The sequence below is a fragment of the Bubalus bubalis genome, chromosome 13, assembly GCF_019923935.1.
Source record: "Bubalus bubalis isolate 160015118507 breed Murrah chromosome 13, NDDB_SH_1, whole genome shotgun sequence".
NCBI classification, from domain to species: domain Eukaryota; kingdom Metazoa; phylum Chordata; class Mammalia; order Artiodactyla; family Bovidae; genus Bubalus; species Bubalus bubalis.
Window position 1 is genome coordinate 13,954,109 of NC_059169.1, and position 21,854 is coordinate 13,975,962.

General features: G+C 38.1%; 1 protein-coding gene and 1 non-coding gene across 4 annotated transcripts in view; both read left to right on the forward strand.

Moving 5' to 3' along the window:
- The window catches only part of UGGT2 (UDP-glucose glycoprotein glucosyltransferase 2), a 147,037-nt gene that overhangs the window by 93,846 nt on the left and 31,337 nt on the right, over window positions 1-21,854 (forward strand). For all 3 annotated transcript variants that reach the window (XM_025262666.3, XM_006074284.4, XM_025262667.3), the window contains 6 exons: window positions 5,693-5,788; window positions 7,838-7,940; window positions 15,283-15,362; window positions 18,044-18,224; window positions 18,695-18,853; window positions 19,178-19,263. In XM_025262666.3, the coding sequence (XP_025118451.2) occupies window positions 5,693-5,788; window positions 7,838-7,940; window positions 15,283-15,362; window positions 18,044-18,224; window positions 18,695-18,853; window positions 19,178-19,263 (705 nt within the window). The remainder of the gene's footprint in view (window positions 1-5,692; window positions 5,789-7,837; window positions 7,941-15,282; window positions 15,363-18,043; window positions 18,225-18,694; window positions 18,854-19,177; window positions 19,264-21,854) is intronic.
- Window positions 12,116-12,239, forward strand: LOC112578603. Its single transcript, XR_003102941.2, has one exon. It is a non-coding gene; the product is annotated as a U6atac minor spliceosomal RNA (small nuclear RNA).

Consider the following 21,854-nt stretch of genomic DNA (forward strand, 5'->3'; position numbering starts at 1 on the left):
TCAAATGTTGTATGCATGATTCCTCTATTTGCCTTTATACTTCTGCTTCATATGTAATTATCTATTATTAATGTTTATTGTGTTAAAGCCTTGACTTTTTTAGAGATCTGCTATTATACTTAGGCTCCTTTTGCAATCTGCCTCTGTAGGAACTTTATCCATTTTCCCATTTTCATGTATATAGAATGAACTTATTCACTTCAATTTCTTTCTAGTATTTTGTGAATATATTGCAATTCATTTATATACTCCATTACTGAAGTACAATTAACTTGCCTTTAGTTCGTTCAGTTCAGTTGAGTCGCTCAGTTGTATCTGACTCTTTGCGACTCCATAAATCGCAGCACGCCAGGCCTCCATGTCCATCACCAGCTCCCGGAGTTTACCCACACTTATGTCCATCGAGTCAGTGATGCCATCCACCTATCTCAGGGAACTGCCTGGTGATGATGGAGCAGTCGTGGTGGTAATACAAACCTAAACAGGCAATGAAACTGCATAAAACCACACACACACACACACACACACACACACACACGAGTCCATGCGAAAACTGAACATGATCTGTAGTCCAGTAAACAGTATTGTTTCAATGGTGATGTCCTGGGTTGGTATATGGAGTGTCTCCTTTGAAGGAAGCCAGATGGAGGGTTGAAGAGCCTCTATGTACTAGCCTGTGAGTCTATAATTATTTCAAAGTAAGTTTGTTTTTAAAAAAAAAAAAAAAAGCTATCTGATTTATGTGTGTAGCACAAAGAATGTGCTAACCATCAGACAATTGTACTCATCTCCTATGCTAGTAAGGTCATGTTCAAAATCTTGCATGTGAGGCTTCAGCATTATACAAACCAAAAACTTTCAGATGTCCAAGCTGGCTTTAGAAAAGGAAGAGGAACCGGAAATCAAATTGCCAACATTTGCTGGATCACAGAGAAAGCAAGGGAAATTCCCAGAAAAACATCTACCTCCATTTCTTCAACTATGCTAAAGCCTTTGACTGTGTGGATCATAACGAACTGTGGAAAGCTCTTAAAGATATAGGAATACCAGACCATCTTACCTGTCTCCTAAGAAAACTGTGGCTCAAGAAGCAACAGAACCCTGTATGGAAGAACTGATTGGTTCAAGATTGAAAAAGGAGTACGACAGGGCTGTCTGCTGTCATCCTGTGTGTTTAACCTATATGCTGAGCAAATCATGAGGAATACCCAGCTGGGTGAGTTACAAGACAGGAACAAGGAACCCTGTATGGAATCAAGATAGGCAGGAGAAACATCAACAGCCTCAGATATGAGGATGATACCACTCTAATGGCAGAAAGCGAAGAGGAACTAAAGAGCCTCTTGATGAGAGTGAAGGAGGAGAGTGAAAGAGCTGGCTTAAAACTAAATATTAAAAAACTAAGATAATGGCATCTGGTCCCATTCAGTTCAGTTCAGTTCAGTTCAGTCGTTTAGTCGTGTGCGACTCCTTGCAACCCCATGAATCGCAGCAGCACGCCAGGCCTCCCTGTCCATCACCAACTCCCGGAGTTTACTCAGACTCATGTCCATCGAGTCAGTGATGCCATCCAGCCATCTTATCCTCTGTCGTCCCCTTCTCCTCCTGCCCCCAATCCCTCCCAGCATCAGGGTCTTTTCTTTTTTTTTTTTTTCCTCTCCTTTTTTTTTTTTTTTTTTAAACTTTACAATATTGTATTGGTTTTGCCAAATATCGAAATGAATCCACCACAGGTATACATGTGTCCCCCATCCTGAACCCTCCTCCCTCCTCCCTCCCCATACCATCCCTCTGGGTCGTCCCAGTGCACCAGCCCCAAGCATCCAGTATCGTGCATCGAACCTGGACTGGCGACTCGTTTCATACATGATAGTATTCATGTTTCAATGCCATTCTCCCAAATCTTCCCACCCTCTCCCTCTCCCACAGAGTCCATAAGACTGTTCTATACATCAGTGTCTCTTTTGCTGTCTCGTACACAGGGTTATTGTTACCATCTTTCTAAATTCCATATATATGTGTTAGTATACTGTATTGGTGTTTTTCTTTCTGGCTTACTTCACTCTGTATAATAGGCTCCAGTTTCATCCATCTCATTAGAACTGATTCAAATGAATTCTTTTTAATTGCTGAGTAATACTCCATTGTGTATATGTACCACAGCTTGCTTATCCATTCATCTGCTGATGGACATCTAGGTTGCTTCCATGTCCTGGCTATTATAAACAGTGCTGCGATGAACATTGGGGTACTCGTGTCTCTTTCCCTTCTGGTTTCCTCAGTGTGTATGCCCAGCAGTGGGATTGCTGGATCATAAGGCAGTTCTATTTCCAGTTTTTTAAGGAATCTCCACACTGTTCTCCATAGTGGCTGTACTAGTTTGCATTCCCACCAACAGTGCAAGAGGGTTCCCCTTTCTCCACACCCTCTCCAGCATTTATTGCTTGTAAAGAGTCAACTCTTCGCATCAGGTGGCCAAAGTATTGGAGTTTCAGCTTTAGCATCAGTCCTTCCAATGAACACCCAGGACTGATCTCCTTTAGGATGGACTGGTGGGATCTCCTTGCAGTCCAAGGGACTCTCAAGAGTCCTCTCCAACACCACAGTTCAAAAGCATCAATTCTTCAGTGCTCAGCTTTATTCACAGTCCAACTCTCACATCGATACATGACCGCTGGAAAAACCATAGCCTTGACTAGATGGACCTTTGTTGGCAAAGTAATATCTCTGCTTTTGAATATGCTATCTAGATTGGTCATAACTTTCCTTCCAAGGAGCAAGTGTCTTTTAATTTCATGGCTGCAGTCACCATCTGCAGTGATTTTGGAGCCCCCAAAAATACTATTATGCAAATGCTATCGTGAACTTAGTTTACATGTCTCCTTGTGCAATGTATGAGTTTCTCTAGACTAAAGGAGTGTTGTTACTGGGTTTAGGATAGACATACCTTCAGCTTTATCAGATATTGCTAAAGGAGTTGGAACAGTTAAGACTCCTACCAGAAATGCATTAGTTCTTGTTTCCTGAAGTCCTCACCAATACTTGGTGTTACCCAACCTGTTCATTGCCTATCTTATGGATATGAAATTACATCTTGATTTTTTTAATTTATTTTTAATTGAGTGATAATTGCTTTAAATATTGTAGTAGTTTCTGCCATATATCAATGTGAATCAGCCATAGGTATACATATGTCTCCTCCCTCTTGAATGCATCTTGTTTTAATTTACAATTCCTTTCTAGAAGACAAGGAAGTGCATCTTGTTTTAATTCTACTTCCTTGTCTTCTAGTAAAGTTGAATATCTTCTCACATGATTGTTTTAGTTTGCTCTTCTGTAAAAGATATGTTCATGCTTTTTGCTTAATTATTTGTTGGGTTTTCTTTCAGCGATTTATAAACATGTGGTATATATATCTTTTATCAGTAATAAAATACACTATTCCAGTTTGTGGCTTGGCTGTTGAATTGTAACTTTTTACAGAGAAGTTCTTTTTTAATGTCAAAATATTCTCTGGGTTTTTCCTTTGTAATCTGTGATCTGTATGTCAAGTGAAGGGTGTGTACTCGTGTGTGTGTATAGGGTGTATAAATATTTCCCTTGGTCTGAATTCATAAAGGTATTCTCTTCTAAAAGTTTTACAGTTTTGCTTTTTTCTGATGTATGTCTTTAATTCTTCTTAGATCTTTATACTGTTCCACTGATGTCTTGCCTTATGCAGTCCCACGTTCTAACTACCACAGCTTTATAATAAATTTCAATATCAGATAGTGAAAATTACTCCTGCTACTTCTTCAAAATTTTCTTGACCTTTTTTTTTTTGGCTACATTTTCATATAAATATTATTAGGACCAGAATAACAAGTTCTACAGAAAACCTTCCTGCTATTTTTATGGGAATTTATTTGAATTTATTGTTTAAAAAGAGTTGCCATCTTTATGTGATATTGTATTATCTTACCCATTAAATATATACATCTATTATTTATATGAAACTACACATACATACATACATATATATATATGTAGGTAGATAAGTAGGTAGACAGATGTACTTATTCAGGGTCTTTAGAGTTCCTTTTGGGCTTCCCTGGTGGCTCAGCTGCTAAAGAATCCACCTGCAGTGCAGGAGACCTGGGTTTGATCCCTGGTTGGGAAGATCCCCTGGAGGAGGGCTTGGCAACCCACTCCAGTGTTCTTGCCTGGAGAATCTCAGTAAACAGAGGAACCTGGCGGCCTACAGTTCATGTGATTGCAAAGAGTCGAACACAACTGAGCAACTAAGCATAGCACAGTGTTCCTTTTAGATTCTTCAGTGAAGCTTCCACTTTTTCCCCCATGAAGTCTTACACATGTGTTTTTAACTTTATCCCTAGTACTTATGATCTGGCTTTCCTAGTAACTCAGTGGTAAGAATCCTGCCTGCCAATTCAGGAGACGCAGGTTCAATCTCTCCATCAGGAAGATTCCCTGGAAAAGGGAATGGCAACCCATTCCAGTAGTCTTACCTGGGAAATCCCATACAGTCCATAGCGTTGCTAAGAGTCAGACACGACTAAGGGATTAACACGTTCACTTTTCCTCTCTTTAGTTCAAAGCACTTTTCAAAAAGACAAAAATTGACCTGGATAGCTGAAAATTCAGAAAATCTAGGAAAAGTTTGTTGGTGGCCTCAAAAATTTTCTTTTTTTTGTCTCCCTCTCCTCTAAGTACGAAACAGCCCAGTTTAAAAAACATGGGGAACATGTTGTCCATAAATATTTCCTCCATTGTGCCTACAATTTTACATATTAGAGATTGTGTGGCTAATTTAACCTTAAGTTTCTAAACCTTTAAGGAAGTTTAGGAGTAGATTATGATTTTGATTAATTCTTTTATTTTATGTTTATTAAGTGGCAATTAAATGCAATGCTCTGTGAAAGATATGGTTTACAAATAGAAATAATATAAAGTGTACAGGAACTATATATCCAGCAAAAAATGATGCAGTAGAGAAATACTGACAAGGTTCTCAACCACTCTGACTCTGAATTTCTTTGTTTATAAAATGGAGATGCCTATTTTTTCTATTTTTATTTTTTTTTTACTTAAATTTCAGCTAACATTTTCTGTTATCATTAAACATACACATTTTCATATTTTAATGATATATCAGCATATCATTAAATTACACATTTTCTCTGTCATAGATTTATGAATTTGATTATATTTAATCTAGGTGTTTATTTTGTACATTTTTAGTTTTTGAATGAATTTGAAACTGTAGAAATCTGGGCTGCTTAGCTATATTAAAAATTCTGTGAAAGTACATATCTTACCATTTACTTTTTGTTTTTCCTGCCTGCTCTTCTTTCTTCCCTACATGGGTCTTAAGTGCTTGGATACATAACCAGCAACTCAGCAAATTTTGACTAATTGAATGATTCTTATATCATTATAGGCACTATTAGGAATATCACTTATGTGCTTTAGCTATCAATCATATCAAAGATAAAAAATAGGTTGACCTTAGAAGCAGCAGTCATTGCACTTTTGATAGAATCTACAAGTTTGGAAGAAAAGTCTTTTACATACAGTTTATCTACTAGAGATACTTTGCAGTAAATTCCCCCTTCTTAAGGTGTTATATGATAGATGAAATATGGACCTTTCTTCCCCCAAAATTCATTCATTGTTTATCTTGTTTCTCTAGCTTGAGTGACCTTGTTATGAAAATTGATGCTCTTGTTTCCTCTTTGCCTAAACGTGCCTCTCGGTATGACATCACATTTCTTAAGGAGAGTCGCAGGTAAGAATATATTAGTGCTGTGTTTTCTGTCACTGCATCCTGTACTTAGTTATGGTTACATTTGTCTTCATGATATAGCCAAAGTTAAAGTAGAATTAAAAGTTGTTAGACAATAAATGTTTTTGATAAGATTAGGAAACAAATTCTAGTCAATTGTATTCTGGTAAATAAATTATTATATATATATATGATATAAAGTTTCAAGTAAGTAAACCTAATATGATTTGTCTTACTCTCATCTTTCTTCCACACTCAAGTTCATTTGAAATTTTTGCAGTATAATCATTATAAATAATAATAGCTTTATGTTGTCACTGTATAAAAGACTCCATTACCAAAGAATTCTGCTTAATTAAGTGTAGACATGTACAAAAGAATATCCCAGAATGTGTTCTATGGAACATTACTCTGAGATGTTGACAAATATCTTCTGAGGGAGAACCTATCTAGTCAAGTAAATTTAGAGAATACTTTACCCTTTGGGGTGGAGGAGTGAGATTTTCAGTGTGCATCCATATATTGACAATTATGAGATGTGGTGTAGTTAAAAGAAAACAAAAGGTTCGTTTTGGGTAAACTGTGCAGTTGAGTAACTATTCGTGGAACACTTCTTTGTTAAAAATTTATTATTCCTTAAAAAATTAGATTTCTAAAAACAGCCATCAGAGAAATACTGTTTTAGAATAATAAACTAGTTTATAATTGCACTATATAATACTTCTACTCTAAGATATTTGAAATAAAATTCATACAATTATCTGGGTACACAGCTGGAATTTTTTTTTTAATTTAAGGACCACTGAGAATAGGAAAAAATAATCGGTTAGACATTATGTGACTATAGATTTTATTATCTTTTTCCAATCAGTGCTCTTATAAAACTAAATTGAGACAAATTAGTTTATCATAAACTTAAAATGGCTGGCACTTCCTTCCTTATTTTCCAATTTTATACCTCTCAAAAAAAAAAATACCTGACTTCCTATGTTGTTACAATGTTAAAACAGTAACTCAATTGGACTATTCTGTACTTTGAATTAAATATATACTTTAAACTTTTCATTGAATTAAATGTAGGATTTATTATCTCATACTGGCCTTTTCTGTACTTTAAATAATTTTTCCAACTTTTTACTTTAACGTATAGTTCATCTTCTGTCTTGGAACTTGTTTCAGTGAAAGACTGAATGGAAAGGACAGAGGAAAGGAAGTGTGGAGAGGGTGACTGAGGTCAAGATAATATGATACATTCGGGTGTTTTTCCCCTGAGCTTTCCTGTTAATAATATGTTGGGTTTTAAAAACTATTAAATTTAATAAAAGTACTGAGTAATTTTATCATTCTCAAATCTAAGGAAATACAATTAACTTAACAAAAAAGCATCTTTGTTTTATTTTTTACATTGTATGATCCATGAGAATTTGAGGAGCTTAAAATTATCAGAGTTTTTTCCACTAAAATAGTATTGTTCTCTGAAGAGTTTCGATTCATGGGGTCACAAAGAGTCGGACACGACTGAGCGACTGATCTGATCTGATCTGATTCATAATTTCTTACTTTCATTTTCTCTAATTTGGATTTTCTGGTTTATTGAAGGCAGACATTAAACTTTTAAATTTGCATTTTCTTCTATGAAGAAATAGCCAGGATTTTTTAATCCAGTGAGAAAGAAATTTATAAGAATGTACATAGCTGCTGCTACTGCTGCTGCTGCTAAGTCGCTTCAGTCGTGTCCGACTCTGTGTGACCCCATAGATGGCAGCCCACCAGGCTCCACCGCCCCTGGGATTCTCCAGGCAAGAACACTGGAGTGGGTTGCCATTTCCTTCTCCAATGCATGAAAGTGAAAAGTGAAAGTGAAGTCGCTCAGTCGTGTCCGACTCAGCAACCCCATGGACTGCAGCCTACCAGGCTCCTCCGTCCATGGGATTCTCCAGGCAAGAGTACTGGAATGGGGTGCCATTGCCTTCTCCGTGTACATAGCTAAGATTAAGATTAATTCGGTAATTGAGTAGACTTAACTGATCATCTTTCATCTTATTTTTCTAGCATTATAAAGATAAATTCTGTAGAGAATGATATGTCCTTTGATGTCATTGCTATTGTTGATCCATTGACAAGAGAAGCACAGAAGATGGCACAGTTATTAATTGTAAGATAATTTTACATTTTATTAAACAGTATACATATATTTATTATCTACTTTTATTTTGAAATTCATAATCTTTTCAGGTTTGTTTTCAAGTATAATCAAATGTTTGGTCTTGATTCTTTATTTCATGCAGCATTCTAAATAGATTGTCGTATATCAATGTAAAAAATGAAATGATAGAGCTGTGCCTGGAGTATTATGGCAGGACCAGATTAGATGTTAATAAGGACATAATTGTTGTCCCCATCACCCCAAAACCCTCATCTCCAATGTGACTGTATTTGGAAATAGGGACTTGGGTAAGTAAGTAATGTTAAATGAAGTGTTATAGGTTGGGCTGTAATCCAATACGATGAATAGCCTTATAAGAAGAGGAGAAGAGATCATTCTCTCCTCATATACAGAGAAGAGGTCATGTGAGTACACTGCAACATGGCAGCCACCTAAAGGCCAGGAAGAGAGCCCTCTTCAGGAACTGAGTCTGTCAACACTCTGACATGAAATAAATTTCTGTGGTTCAAGCCACCTGGTCTGTGGTGATTTATTATGGCAGCCTGAGCTAACTGATACAAGTGTCTTCCCATGGTCATCTTTCTTTCCCCTGGTGTGGAGAATGGCTTCTGGAGAAGCAGATGTCTAAGCTTAATGAGTATGAAAAGTTTAGAAAGTACTAAGTAACATTGACCATACAGGGGAAGCTAGTGGAAGAAAAAGCAAAAAAGTTGAATTCAAGAGGTTTGGCCACTGTAACAAAAGCAAAGTTCCAAAGAGTTCCAAAGAAGAGCAAGCAGAGATAAGAAAGCCTTCCTCAGGTATCAGTGCAAAGAAATAGAGGAAAACAATAAAATGGGAAAGACTATCTCTAATCTTCAAGATTAGAGATACCAAGGGAACATGTCATGAAAAGATGGGCTAATAAAGGACAGAAATGGTAGGGACTTAACAGAAGCAGAAGATATTAAGAAAGGTGGCAAAAATACACAGAAGAACAAAAAAGATCTTCACAACCCAGATAATCACGATGGTGTGATCACTGACCTAGAGCCAGACATCCTAGATCGTGAAGTCATTGGGCCTTAGGAGGCATCACTACAAACAAAGCTAGTGGAGGTGATGGAATTCCAGTTGAGCTATTCCAAATCCTGAAAGATGATGCTGTGAAAGTGCTGCACTCAGTATGCCAGCAAATTTGGAAAACTCAACAGTGGCCACAGGACTGGAAAAGGTCAGTTTTCATTCCAATCCCAAAGAAAGGCAATGCCAAAGAATGCTCAAACTACTGCACAGTTGCACTCATCTCACACACTAGTAAATAATGCTCAAAATTCTCCAAGCCAGACTTCAGCAATACGTGAACCGTGAACTTCCAGATGTTCAGGCTGGTTTTAGAAAAGGCATGGGACCAGACATCAAATTGCCAACATCTGCTGGATCATCGAAAGGGCAAGAGAGTTCCAGAAAAACATCTATTTCTGCTTTATTGACTATGCCAAAGCCTTTGACTGTGTGGTCACAATAAACTGTGGAAAATTCTGAAAGAGATGGGAATACCAGACCACCTGACCTGCCTCTTGAGAAACGTGTATGCAGGTCAGGAAGCAACAGTTAGTACTGGACATGGAACAACAGACTGGTTCCAAATAGGAAAAGGAGTACATCAAGGCTGTATATTGTCACCCTGCTGATTTAACTTGTATGCAGAGTACATCTTGAGAAACGCTGGGCTGGAAGAAACACAAGCTAGAATCAAGATTGCTGAGAGAAATATCAGTAACCTCAGATATGCAGATGACACCACTCTTATGGCAGAAAGCAAAGAAGAAATAAAGAGCCTCTTGATGAAAGTGAAAGGAGAGTGAAAAAGTTGGCTTAAAGCTCAACATTCAGAAAACAAAGATAACGGCATCTGGTCCCATCACTTCATGGCAAATAGATGGAGAAACAGTGGAAACAGTGGCTGACTCTATTTTTCTGGGCTCCAGAATCACTGCAGATGGTGATTGCACCATGAAATTAAGACACTTACTCCTTGGAAGGAAAGTTATGACCAACCTCAGTTCAGTTCAGTTCAGTCGCTCAGACGTATCCGACTCTTGTGACCCCATGAATCGCAGCACACCAGGCCTCCCTGTCCATCACCAACTCCCAGAGTTCACTCAGACTCATGTCCATCGAGTCAGTGATGCCATCCAGCCATCTCATCCTCTGTCGTCCCCTTCTCCTCCTGCCCCCAATCCCTCCCAGCATCAGAGTCTTTTCCATTGAGTCATCTCTTCGCATGATGTGGCCAAAGTACTGGAGTTTCAGCTTCAGCATCATTCCCTCCAAAGAAATACCAGGGCTGATCTCCTTCAGAATGGACTGGTTGGATCTCCTTGCAGTCCAAGGAACTCTCAAGAGTCTTCTCCAACACCACAGTCCAAAAGCATCAATTCTTCGGCGCTCAGCCTTCTTCACAGTCCAACTCTCACATCCATACATGACCACTGGAAAAACCATAGCCTTGACTAGATGGACCTTTGTTGGCAAAGTAATGTCTCTGCTATCTAGATTGGTCATAACTTTCCTTCCAAGGGGCAAGCGTCTTTTAATTTCATGGCTGCAGTCACCATCTGCAGTGATTTTGGAGCCCAAAAAAATAAAAGTCTAACACTGTTTCCACTGTTTCCCCATCTATTTCCCATGAAGTGATGGGACTGGATGCCATGATCTTCGTTTTCTGAATGTTGAGCTTTAAGCCAACTTTTTCACTCTCGACTTTCACTTTCATCAAGAGGCTTTTGAGTTCCTCTTCACTTTCTGCCATAAGGGTGGTGTCATCTGCATATCTGAGGTTATTGATATTTCTCCCGGCAATCTTGATTCCAGCTTGTGTTTCTTCCAGTCCAGCGTTTCTCATGATGTACTCTGCATATAAGTTAAATAAGCTGGGTGATAATATACAGCCTTGACGTACTCCTTTTCCTATTTGGAACCAGTCTGTGCATATTAAAAAGCAGAGACATTACTTTGTCAACAAAGGCCCGTCTAGTCAAGGCTATGGTTTTTTCATAATGGTCGTGTATGGATGTGAGAGTTGGATGGTGAAGAAAGCTGAGTGCTGAAGAATTGATGCTTTTGAACTGTGGTGTTGGAGAAGACTCTTGAGAGTCCCTTGGACTGCAAGGAGATCCAACCAGTCCATCCTAAAGGAGATCAGTCCTGGGTGTGCATTGGAAGGACTAATGCTGAAGCTGAAACTCCAGTACTTTGGCCACCTGATGTGAAGAGCTGACTCATTTGAAAAGACCCTGATGCTGGAAAAGATTGAGGGCAGGAGGAGAAGGGGATGACAGAGGCTGAGATGGTTGGATAGCATCACCAATTCAATGGACATGGGTTTGGGTGGACTCCAGGAGTTGGTGATGGACAGAGAGGCCTGGCGTGCTACGATTAATGGGGTCTCAAAGAGTCGGACACGACTGAGCAGCTGAACTGAACAAAAGCAAAGTACCTTCAAGTCTGAAGTGATTTCTGTCATCTCACCTTCCAAGTATAAACCGTGTGAAGGTGCCAGGGAAGCTCAACAGTGTGAGGGACTCGGGCACCTTCTGTACTGTTCAGCTGTCCTCATGAAGCAGCCTCTCTGTGGCAGTCTAAGATCACAACATCATCTCTATCACTGCAGCAGGCAGTGGAGACAAGGATGCAACCCCAGCCCCAAATATCTTCCATCCAGTCACATCCCATTGACCAGACTAGCCAGCCAGCCGGCTGCATCTAGTCACAAGGGGTGGGGGGCAGACAACTATGTGTAAACCTGAAGATTCCTTCACTGGGAAGTGGTGTGTTAGTTGCTCAGTTGTGTCTGATTCTTTGTGACCCCATGATCTATAGCCCACCAAGCTCTTCTGTCCATGGGATTTTCCAGGCAAGAATACTGGAGTGGGTTGCCATTCCCTTCTCCAGGGAATCTTCCCTACCCAGGGATAGAACCCTGGTCTCAGCATTGCAGGCAGATTCTTTTACTCCTGAGCCCCAAGGGAAGCCTATAGTTTCCATCAGTGGGAAGTAGAGAGTGAATATTAGAATACAGATAGCAGACACTGAAAGAACATTCTGTGGTTTTTCTGTACTTATAATCTTAAAAGATTCAATTTGTGATGCAGCTTTCAGTACTTAAATTTGAATAAGCTGTGTTGTATGAAAGGAGAGAAGGTTAGCACTCCCCTTGACAAGGATGGAAGAGGCTCGGGCCTGACAACACGCATACAGTTAAGGCATTGCCACCTACTTCGTGGCATCTAATCACTGTTTTGTTTTTTTTGTTTTTTGTTTTTTTTTTATTTTATTTTTAAACTTTACAAAATTGTATTAGTTTTGCCAAATATCGAAAAGAATCCGCCACAGGTGTACATGAAACACCAATATAGTATACTAACGCATATATATGGAATTTAGAAAGATGGTAACAATAACCCTGTGTACAAGACAGCAAAAGAGACACTGATGTATAGAACAGTCTTATGGACTCTGTTGCAGAGGGAGAGGGTGGGAAGATTTGGGAGAATGGCATTGAAATATGTATAATATCATGTATGAAACGAGTTGCCAGTCCAGGTTCGATGCATGATACTGGATGCTTGGGGCTAGTGCACTGGGACGACCCAGAGGGATGGTATGGGGAGGGAGGAGGGAGGAGGGTTCAGAATGGGGAACACATGTATACCTGTGGCGGATTCATTTTGATATTTGGCAAAACTAATACAATTTGTAAAGTTTAAAAATAAAATTAAAAAAAAATTTGAATAAGCTACTTATGTTGGAAGGCATATTTTTTCTAGTGATGTTCAAAATTTTTGGATACTCCTGTTTGAAATTAGTTGGTGCATTTTTAAAAGACATATCAAAAAATACTCTCGAAGTGGAAACTATTCTATGACCATTTACTTTTGGAAACAAGCAAAAATAATTAGGTATCAAGTCTGGGAAAAGAAGTAAATGATCAAGCTGGGTCATAGTGATGTATGTATACATCATACATACTGATGTATCATACTGATACATTCTATCAAAATTTCAAAATGCTGTTTCTCTCCGAATTTGGTGTGCCCTACCAAATCATACTGGGAAAGTGGGTAATAGGTATCTCTTATAAATGCATTTCTTAATGTGTACAAGCAGTTTTGGATCCCCTTTGCCATTATACCTATTCAGTGTATAACTAGGGCAAAGTTAATTCTGTAGTTTATTTACTTGCCTTATTCTTTCAGCATTTCTGTACCTTCAAACTTTAACTTCTTTAAAGCACAATATTATTCTGTGGAAAATAGAAATCAGTAATCATACTAATAAGGAATGGAGGTAGTATGATGCATTTTAGTATATAAATTCCCTATTCCTATGGAGACTCATTATTCAGAAAAAATTGCTTACCTCTGAAGCTTTTATGTAAACATGGATTTTAAGAGTAAGAAATATGGATTATACAGAAATACAAGATATGGAATTATATTCTAGTTTATATCATTGGTAATAGTAGCATACTTCATCTCAGAGCAGCTCAGAACTTCACATACCTTATTTCATTCTATACAGAAATTTTATGCTATAATTTTGTGCTATAAAGCATAAATTAATTTACTAGAAGAAATGGATAGTGTCTCATTTAACACTTGGGAGAAACAATGGCTCAGCAGCCTCCATTGTAGCTAATAAGAAGAATGATAGAATGGGAATTAAAATTCAGAGCTCTTAAATGCTTAGTCTGTATATTGTAATTCCTCCTCAAACATGTATCCTTTCCGTTCCATATATCTGTTTTATTCTCCTTTTACATCTGTCCTTTGTTGTCTAATATTTTCAAATCTTCACTGACTTGTTGCCTGTATAGATGTAAGGACTATCAGAATTAAAAATTCTCCTACTTTAATGCTCTAGGAAAATGAAAAGAGACTATTTTATCTGTATGTAGCCAAGACCTTCCTATATCTTTTACAACGTAGATGAAATTCCGTAAGGATCAGGGCACCCTTGCCATACAGTTGTGAGGTCACTACTTTGTATTTGCACATTGAGGTTCTCTCAGATATGCAGACGACACCAACCTTATGGCGGAAACTGAAGAGGAACTAAAAAGGCCCGTGATGAAAGTGAAGGAGGAGAGTGAAAAAGTTGGCTTAAAGCTCAACATTCAGAAAACTAAAATCATGGCATCCAGTCCCATCACTTCATGGCAGATAGATGGGGAAACAGTGTAAACAGTGGCTGTCTTTATTTTTGGGGCTCCAAAATCACTGCAGATGGTGACTGCAGCCATGAAATTAAAAGACACTTACTCCTTGGAAGGAAAGTTATGACCAACCTAGATAGCATATTCAAAAGCAGAGACGTTACTTTGCCAACTAAGGTCCATCTAGTCAAGGCTATGGTTTTTCCAGTGGTCGTGTATGGATGTGAGAATTGGGCGGTGAAGAAAGCTGAGCACCGAAGAATTGATGCTTTTGAACTGTGGTGTTGGAGAAGACTCTTAAGAGTCCCTTGGACTGCAAGGAGATCCAACCAGTCCATCCTAAAGGAGATTAGCCCTGGGTGTTCATTGGAAGGACTGATGCTGAAGCTGAAACTCCAGTACTTTGGCCACCTGATGTGAAGAGTTGACTCATTTGAAAAGACCCTGATGCTGGGAGGGATTGAGGGCAGGAGGAGAAGGGGACGACAGAGGATGAGATGGCTGGATGGCATCACCGACTTGATGGACATGGGTTTGGGTGGACTCTGGGAGTTGGTGATGGACAGGGAGGCCTGGCGTGCTGCGATTCATGGGGTCGCAAAGAGTCGGACATGACTGAGCGACTGAATTGAACTGATTGAGATTCTAATAATTATTTTATTTGTTCTTCAGTAGTGAAGAAATTTAAATGCCATGAAAGGAAATCACACTAGGCAAGAGGTAGGCAGTATAACCTTTGGGCAATGATATCAACTGTGTGGATTCAAATCTGACCTCTGCCCTGACTTACTGTGTGATCATGGGCAAATTGCTACATTTGTCTGTGCCTCAGCTATAAAAGTAGCTACCTCAGAAGGACGTTGTGAGAATCAGATGAGTTAACAGATGTCAAGTATTAATATAGTTCCTGCTGCTGCTGCTGCTGCTGCTAAGTCGCTTCCGTCGTGTCCGACTTGTAGCGACCCCATAGACGGCAGCCTACCAGGCTCCTCCGTCCATGGGATTTTCCAGGCAAGAGTACTGGAGTGGGGTGCATTGCCTTCTCCAAATATAGTTCCTAGTGCATAGTAAATACTCAGTAAGTGTTAGCTATTAATATTAATTTCAAATATGGGACTTTTTTTCCAATAGGTCCTTGGAAAGATTATCAACATGAAGTTAAAGTTGTTCATGAACTGCAGGAGTAAACTTTCAGAAGCCCCTTTAAAGAGGTTGGTCTATGTGAACATAATTTCATTTTGAAAAATTTGCACATGCTACAAGGGGAAAAAAACTTAATTACTACACCTGTTTTTTCCTTCACAAAATGCTTAGTTGAAATAGATCAGAGATAGTTTATTGATATAAAATTAAGGTAACCTAGCCAGTAAAATTCACCCAATATAATTGCAGAATTTACATGGATTATGTTCATCTATGGGTATTTTTAAAAATTTGATTTAGAAGTACCTATTTAGAAGTATACAGTGGGTTGCAGCAACATGGATGTACTTTGAGATTATCATACTAAGTGAAGTAAGTCGAAAGACAAATACCATATGATATCACTATGTGTGGAATCCAAAATATGACACAAATGAAGGTATAGGTGACTTTATTACCTTACTAAGATTTTTGTCCTCGTAATTCATTCATTTTTCCTACTTATTTTTCTTTTGTATTTCAGATTTTATTATGTGTTTCTAAATCTCATTTTAGCCACTAATTGAGAGTTCTTTCCATGAGTACAGTTTTTACTCACACAAGTAGGAATCCTCTCCACAAAGTCTCTGTAAAGCTTTGGGATATATGATAAAGAGTGAGAATATTAAACATAATCTAGCACAGTTTGTTAGAAGGGAAAGAACTTGACTTCTCTAAAGTGAAATAACACCTAATATACCAGATAGATGCTGCAAGTGATTAATAACAGTGCATTAGAGAAAAACTGTTGAACTTGTTTTAACCTGTGAGTTCAACAGTCTTATATACTTAGTAGCATATATTAAGGAAACTAGTTGACATATTAATTCTGTTGACCTAAAACAAATAGATTGTTAGATATTTCTCCAGAAAATATGGGTTTATTTAGGATCAGGAGAGTTGCAATTCATGGTCAGCAAGCACAGAGTGCCATGTACAAGTCTCTACACAAGGCAGAGGAAGGAGAACTCAGAGAGGAAAGGAAGTCGGGGTAGGGGGGTCTGTAGTAAACAATGAGCCCATGGCTTCTCATGTCTGTGTCCTTGCCAGGGAAGAAGAGAAGTCTTTCTTCTTCCTGTTGGGCTATGTTACCATCAGAGGCTGTGAGTACTGCCCAGTGTAGTCTCCTGATTGTGAGGTTTCTGTTTATTAACTTTTTTTCTTTTTTTTTTTTTTACAATTCATAGACCTTAACTTATAAAATACTGTCTCATTCTTCTCAGAGATGACAGAGGTTATGGGCAGGAATTCTCTCAGTTCCTCCTGTCTCCTGTACCTTTCCAGGCTTCCTGTGTGGTATGGGAAGAGTTGTCATCTTTCCTCTTCGTTAAGGTGATCCTGTGTTTCGCCATTTATTTCTAGATCCTTCCTTTTATCACATAGTTCTTGTTCCATGTCTCTAACCTCTCTAGTAGCCCTTTTCTTTTAGTCTCAGAGTTATTCAATTTTTAAAAAGAAAATAAACTGCTCCCCTAACTTCCTCTCCTCTAGAGCCCTGCCTCTTCCTTCTCTTCTCCATTCTTGGTCATGTTAGGTTCTCTTAAGTGTGGCCAGCCCCCCTCTTCATCTCTCATTCACTTGTACCTCCCACTGAAGTTAGTCTTTATCCTCTTTGCCACTGAATTATTTTTACTAATTCACAAATTGCTGCTCGCAAAATCCATAGGATACTTCTTAATGACATTTCTGCTGCCTTTGATAGTACCCGGTACTTGGTTTGGACTGTGTTCTCTTCACCGTCTCCTCTTACTCTCTCTTTTTTGACTCTGCCTCTGGGGATTCACACCCTACCTAGATTCTCCTTGAGTGCCGGTTGTATGCGATGATTTGCTTCTAATGAATAGGATATGGCAAAAGTGAGGGAATGTCTCTTCTGCAATTAGGTTATAAGAGGCTGTGACTTCTGTCCTGCTGGCATTCTCTCTCTCCTGCTCTTGTGTGCTTCGCTAAGCTTGCTGGAAATGCTCTTGTGCTAAGGACTGAGTGCAGTCTCCAGCCAAGGACTAGTGAGGAGCTGCAGGAGCCTGGGGGTGGATTCCTCCCCCATGGAGTCTTGAGATAACCACAGCACAGCTGACACCTTGATTGTAGTCCCAAAATAGTGAAAGTCACTGTTCTTAGTAATGTAACTATTTCTTACTATGTAAGACATAAGGTTAAAATACACTATGTAAGACATAAGACATAAGGTTAAAATACACCAATAATTGCTGATACTTCTGAAAGTTCTGTTAATAAGCAGCTGCTTTGAACTCACTCCTGTTTGTTTTTAATTGCACTTTTTAAATTAGTACCAGAACTTTAGCTTAAATTTTACTTGCTTTCTGCTTATCATTTCTCTTAATATTATTAATAGAGCTAAGAGCTAATAAAATCACTAAAAATAGACCGTGGTCACATTTGAAGAAGGATCAGTGAGTGAATTCAGATCATAAATTCCTGGAACCTGCATAAGTCAGTGTATCTTAAAGGGATTCATATTCATTAAGAAATAATTAACAAGGGTATATAATATACACAGTCTTAGATAATAGTATAAACAATAATAATGATTGTCTACCACTTACATAAGCATTAACTTCAGTATAGTGTGTTTTTAGTCTTTTTAAGATTTTCTGGTCATGTTTTTAAGCCATTTGCGATTTTAAAATATTTTAGAAGAAATCTCAGTTTTGATTGCAGTATATATTTTATCTGTTTCTGCCAACAGCTTTTACCGTTTTGTTCTGGAACCGGAACTGATGTTAGTTAATGATATTACTGGACCAGTGGCAAAATTCTTGGATATCCCTGAATCACCCCTTCTAACCCTCAATATGATCACTCCTGAAGGCTGGTTGGTTGAAATAGTACACAGCAACTGTGACCTTGATAACATTCATTTAAAAGATGTAAGTTATAAAGTTATATAAAGAAAGACAAAATGCTTTAGGGATTATGGATACAGGTTAATGAAGTATATGAAGCTCATCGCTAGAGTAGTAATAATTCAACAACTGGTTAAGAACCCAGCTAAAGTTGTTGAAACAAGTACTGTTTTCAAGAAACTACTTATTTTTTGTTCTTAAAAACTATAAACTGGACTCAGCGAGCACCCATCTGTGCTCACATCTCTTTTATGATTGTGGTGCATATATGATGATGGTGGAGTAGAGCTGGTGTTACAGGAATGGAAGAAAATTAATCATAAGCTTTAGTGTTCAAGAATTTCACTCAACTGTTAGGTTCACTCAGCTACAAGGAAGACTTGAGACTGCCCCTGAAAATACTTTGGCTAATAATAAAATAATCATGTGTATTTATTACAGAATTTACATTATCAGAATTACTAACCCCAAAACAATGACCTATGTCCTCCTAGATTGAGAAAGCTGTCACAGCAGAATATGAACTAGAATATCTACTACTCGAAGGACATTGCTTTGACTTAACGACAGACCAACCTCCTCGGGGTCTGCAGTTTACTCTGGGCACAAAAAATAAACCTGTTGTAGTAGATACAATAGTGATGGCCAATCTCGTAAGTACATACGTACTCAATGAGAAATTTCGGTGAAATCCTCTAAGTTTTCCTAATAATAAGATGAAATCATTTTTATCCTGCTGTTGTTTTATAGCTCCCAGGGGAAAAGAACCTTAATATGGTAATTAAAAATGAAGGGAGTTGTACATTCAGAAAATGCTTTTATAGGTTATTATAAAATCTTCTTTCTTGGAATTCATTTATGAAAATTATTCCACAGTTAATGGAATACTGTTGGAGTACTCATGAATAATATTTCTTGAACAGTTGGATGTTGTTTTCATTCATGTAACTGTGATCATATTTTTCTCATCTTAAAAGGGATATTTTCAGTTAAAAGCAAACCCAGGTGCTTGGATACTGAAATTACGCCAAGGAAGATCTGAAGATATTTATCAAATAGTTGGGTGAGTTATATAAACAACTTTAAAGTTTTTATATATAAAAAAGTTTTTAGGGTGACATAACAAAGATCATCAAAACAGCTAAAACATTCACAAATATCATTATTATAAAACAAAAACTCCTTATAAAACTGTAACATTTATTCTTATTGTTTTATTTCAAAAATATAAAAGGTATGCCTAATGTATACATGTTGTTCTTTACTCCATCTCCTTTACTTATTATTTTCTGTAGAATTTTCCATGTTAACAGTGTAAACATATTTATTGTTTAATGATTATATAATATGTATATCTTATCTAGAAAAGCCATTATCTTTTCATTATGTTCAGTTTTTCATTCTTATAGATAAGAATTGGTGTCTCAATAAATTTCCTACTTATCAATGAGCCTAGTACAAAGCAGATATCATCATATTTTTTTTATGAGGAACCAATAGTAAATATTTACTGTTTGAGGGCACATATGATTTTTGCCAATATTGTTTTTTTCAACAACCATTTTAAAATGTAAAAACCATTTTTAGTGCAGGGGCCATACAAAACTCACCCACCAACTTGATTTTGCTCACCAGCCATAGTTTGCCAACACCTGTTGTTCAGTCGCTAAGTCTTGTCCAGCTCTTTGCAGCCTCATGGACTGCAGCACATCAGGCTCCTCTGTCCTCCAATATATCCTGGAATTTGCTCAAATTCATGTCCTTGAGTTAGTGATGCTAGCTTACCATCTCACCCTCTGCTGTCCCCTTCTCCTTTTGCCTTTACTCTTTCCCAACATTAGGGTTTTTTCTAATGAGTCGGCTCTTTGCATCAGGTGGCCAAAGTATTGGAGTTTCAGCTCCAGTGTCAGTCCTTGCACTGGATATTCAGGGTTGATTTCCTTTAGGATTGACTGGTTTGATCTCCTTGCTCTTCAAGGGACTCTCAAGAGTCTTCTCCAACACCACAGTTCAGAAGCATCAATTCTTTAGCACTCAGCTTTCTTTATGGTCTAACTCTCACATCTGTACATGACTGCTGGAAAAACTGTAGCTTTGACTATACAGATCTTTGTTGGCAAAGAGATGTCTCTGCTTTTTAATTCACTGTCTAGGTTTGTCATAGCTTTCCTTCCAAGGAGCAAGCGTCTTTTAATTTCATGGCTGCAGTCACCATCTGCAGTAATTTTGAAGCCCAAGAAAACAAAACCTGCCATTGTTTCCACTTTTTCTCCTTTTGTTTGCCATGAAAACATGGGACTGTCTTGGGTGACCCTCCTGGGCATGGCTCATAGCTTCATTGAGTTATGCAAGCTCCTTCTCCACAACAAGGTTCTAATCCATGAAAGGGTTGCCAACACCTAGTAAACTTTTTTATACCTCTTAATATCTGTAGGAGGAGGTTTAGTCATTAAGTCGTGTCCAACTCTTGTGACCCCATGGACTGTAGTTCGCCAGGCTCCTCTGTCCATGGGATTCTCCAGGCAAGAGTACTGGAGTGGGTTGCCATTTCCTTCTCCAGGCTTAATGTCTTTAATTTTTCATTTATTTCAGCAAGTATTCATTGAGCACCTATTATTACGCAGTAGGCTCAAAAAGGATAATATAGGGGTAGGGGTTATTGTGCCTTTTGTCCATTGTTTTTCCCCTTTTCTTTATAGTGCCTAGAACATGGTGTCATTCAGCAAACATGCTTAATAATTTAAGTACACAAAGCTGAGAATGCTCAATTCTTTTTTAGTGCTTTTATTTTTTATTGAATGAAAAGAGTCTTTAAATTCTCGAGTGCTTTACAATTTTCAGAAGTTTCACACACATAATTTCATATAATTCCATAATAACTCTTTTCCCTATTCCTCTAGTGCTCTGCCCTCCTTCCCTCTCCGCACTGGTAACCACTGCTTTTTTCTCTATATCAGTCAGTCTGCTGCTTTTTTGTTTTATTCCCTAGTTCGTTGTATTTTTTAGATGTCACAAATAAGAGATAGTTCAGTATTTGTCTTTCTCTGTCTGACTTATCTCACTTAACATAATGCCCTCCAAGTCCATTTGTGTTGCTGCAAATGCAAATTTTCATTCTTTTTTAATGATTAAATGGCTGCACACACAGACAGCCCACCCCCACCCCCACGGCTTCTTTATCCGTTCATCTGTTGAGGGATATTTAGGTTGTTTCCATATCTTGGCAATTATAAGTAATATTGCTATGAACAATGGGGTGAACATCTGTCTTTTCAAGTTAGTGTTTTTGTTTCTTTCAGGTATATACCCAGGAGTGAAATTTCTGGGTCATATGGTAGTTCTATTTTTAGTTTTTTGAGAAATCTCCATACTGTTGTCCATAGTGACTGTACCAGTTTACAGTCCCACCAACAGTGTAAGAAGGTTCCCTTTTCTCCATACCCTTGCCAACATTTGTTATTTGTGTTCTTTTTTTTTTGTGATAGCCATTCTGACAGGAGTGAGGTGATAGCTCACTCACTGTGGCTTTGGCTATTTCTACTTCATAAGTTGGAGTACTTTTTTTTTTTTCCTAGTGATTATATTCCTGGGCAGGGCTGTGTCTCCTACTGTGGTTTAGGCACCTCATCAGAGGAACTGGGAGTGAGAGTCAAG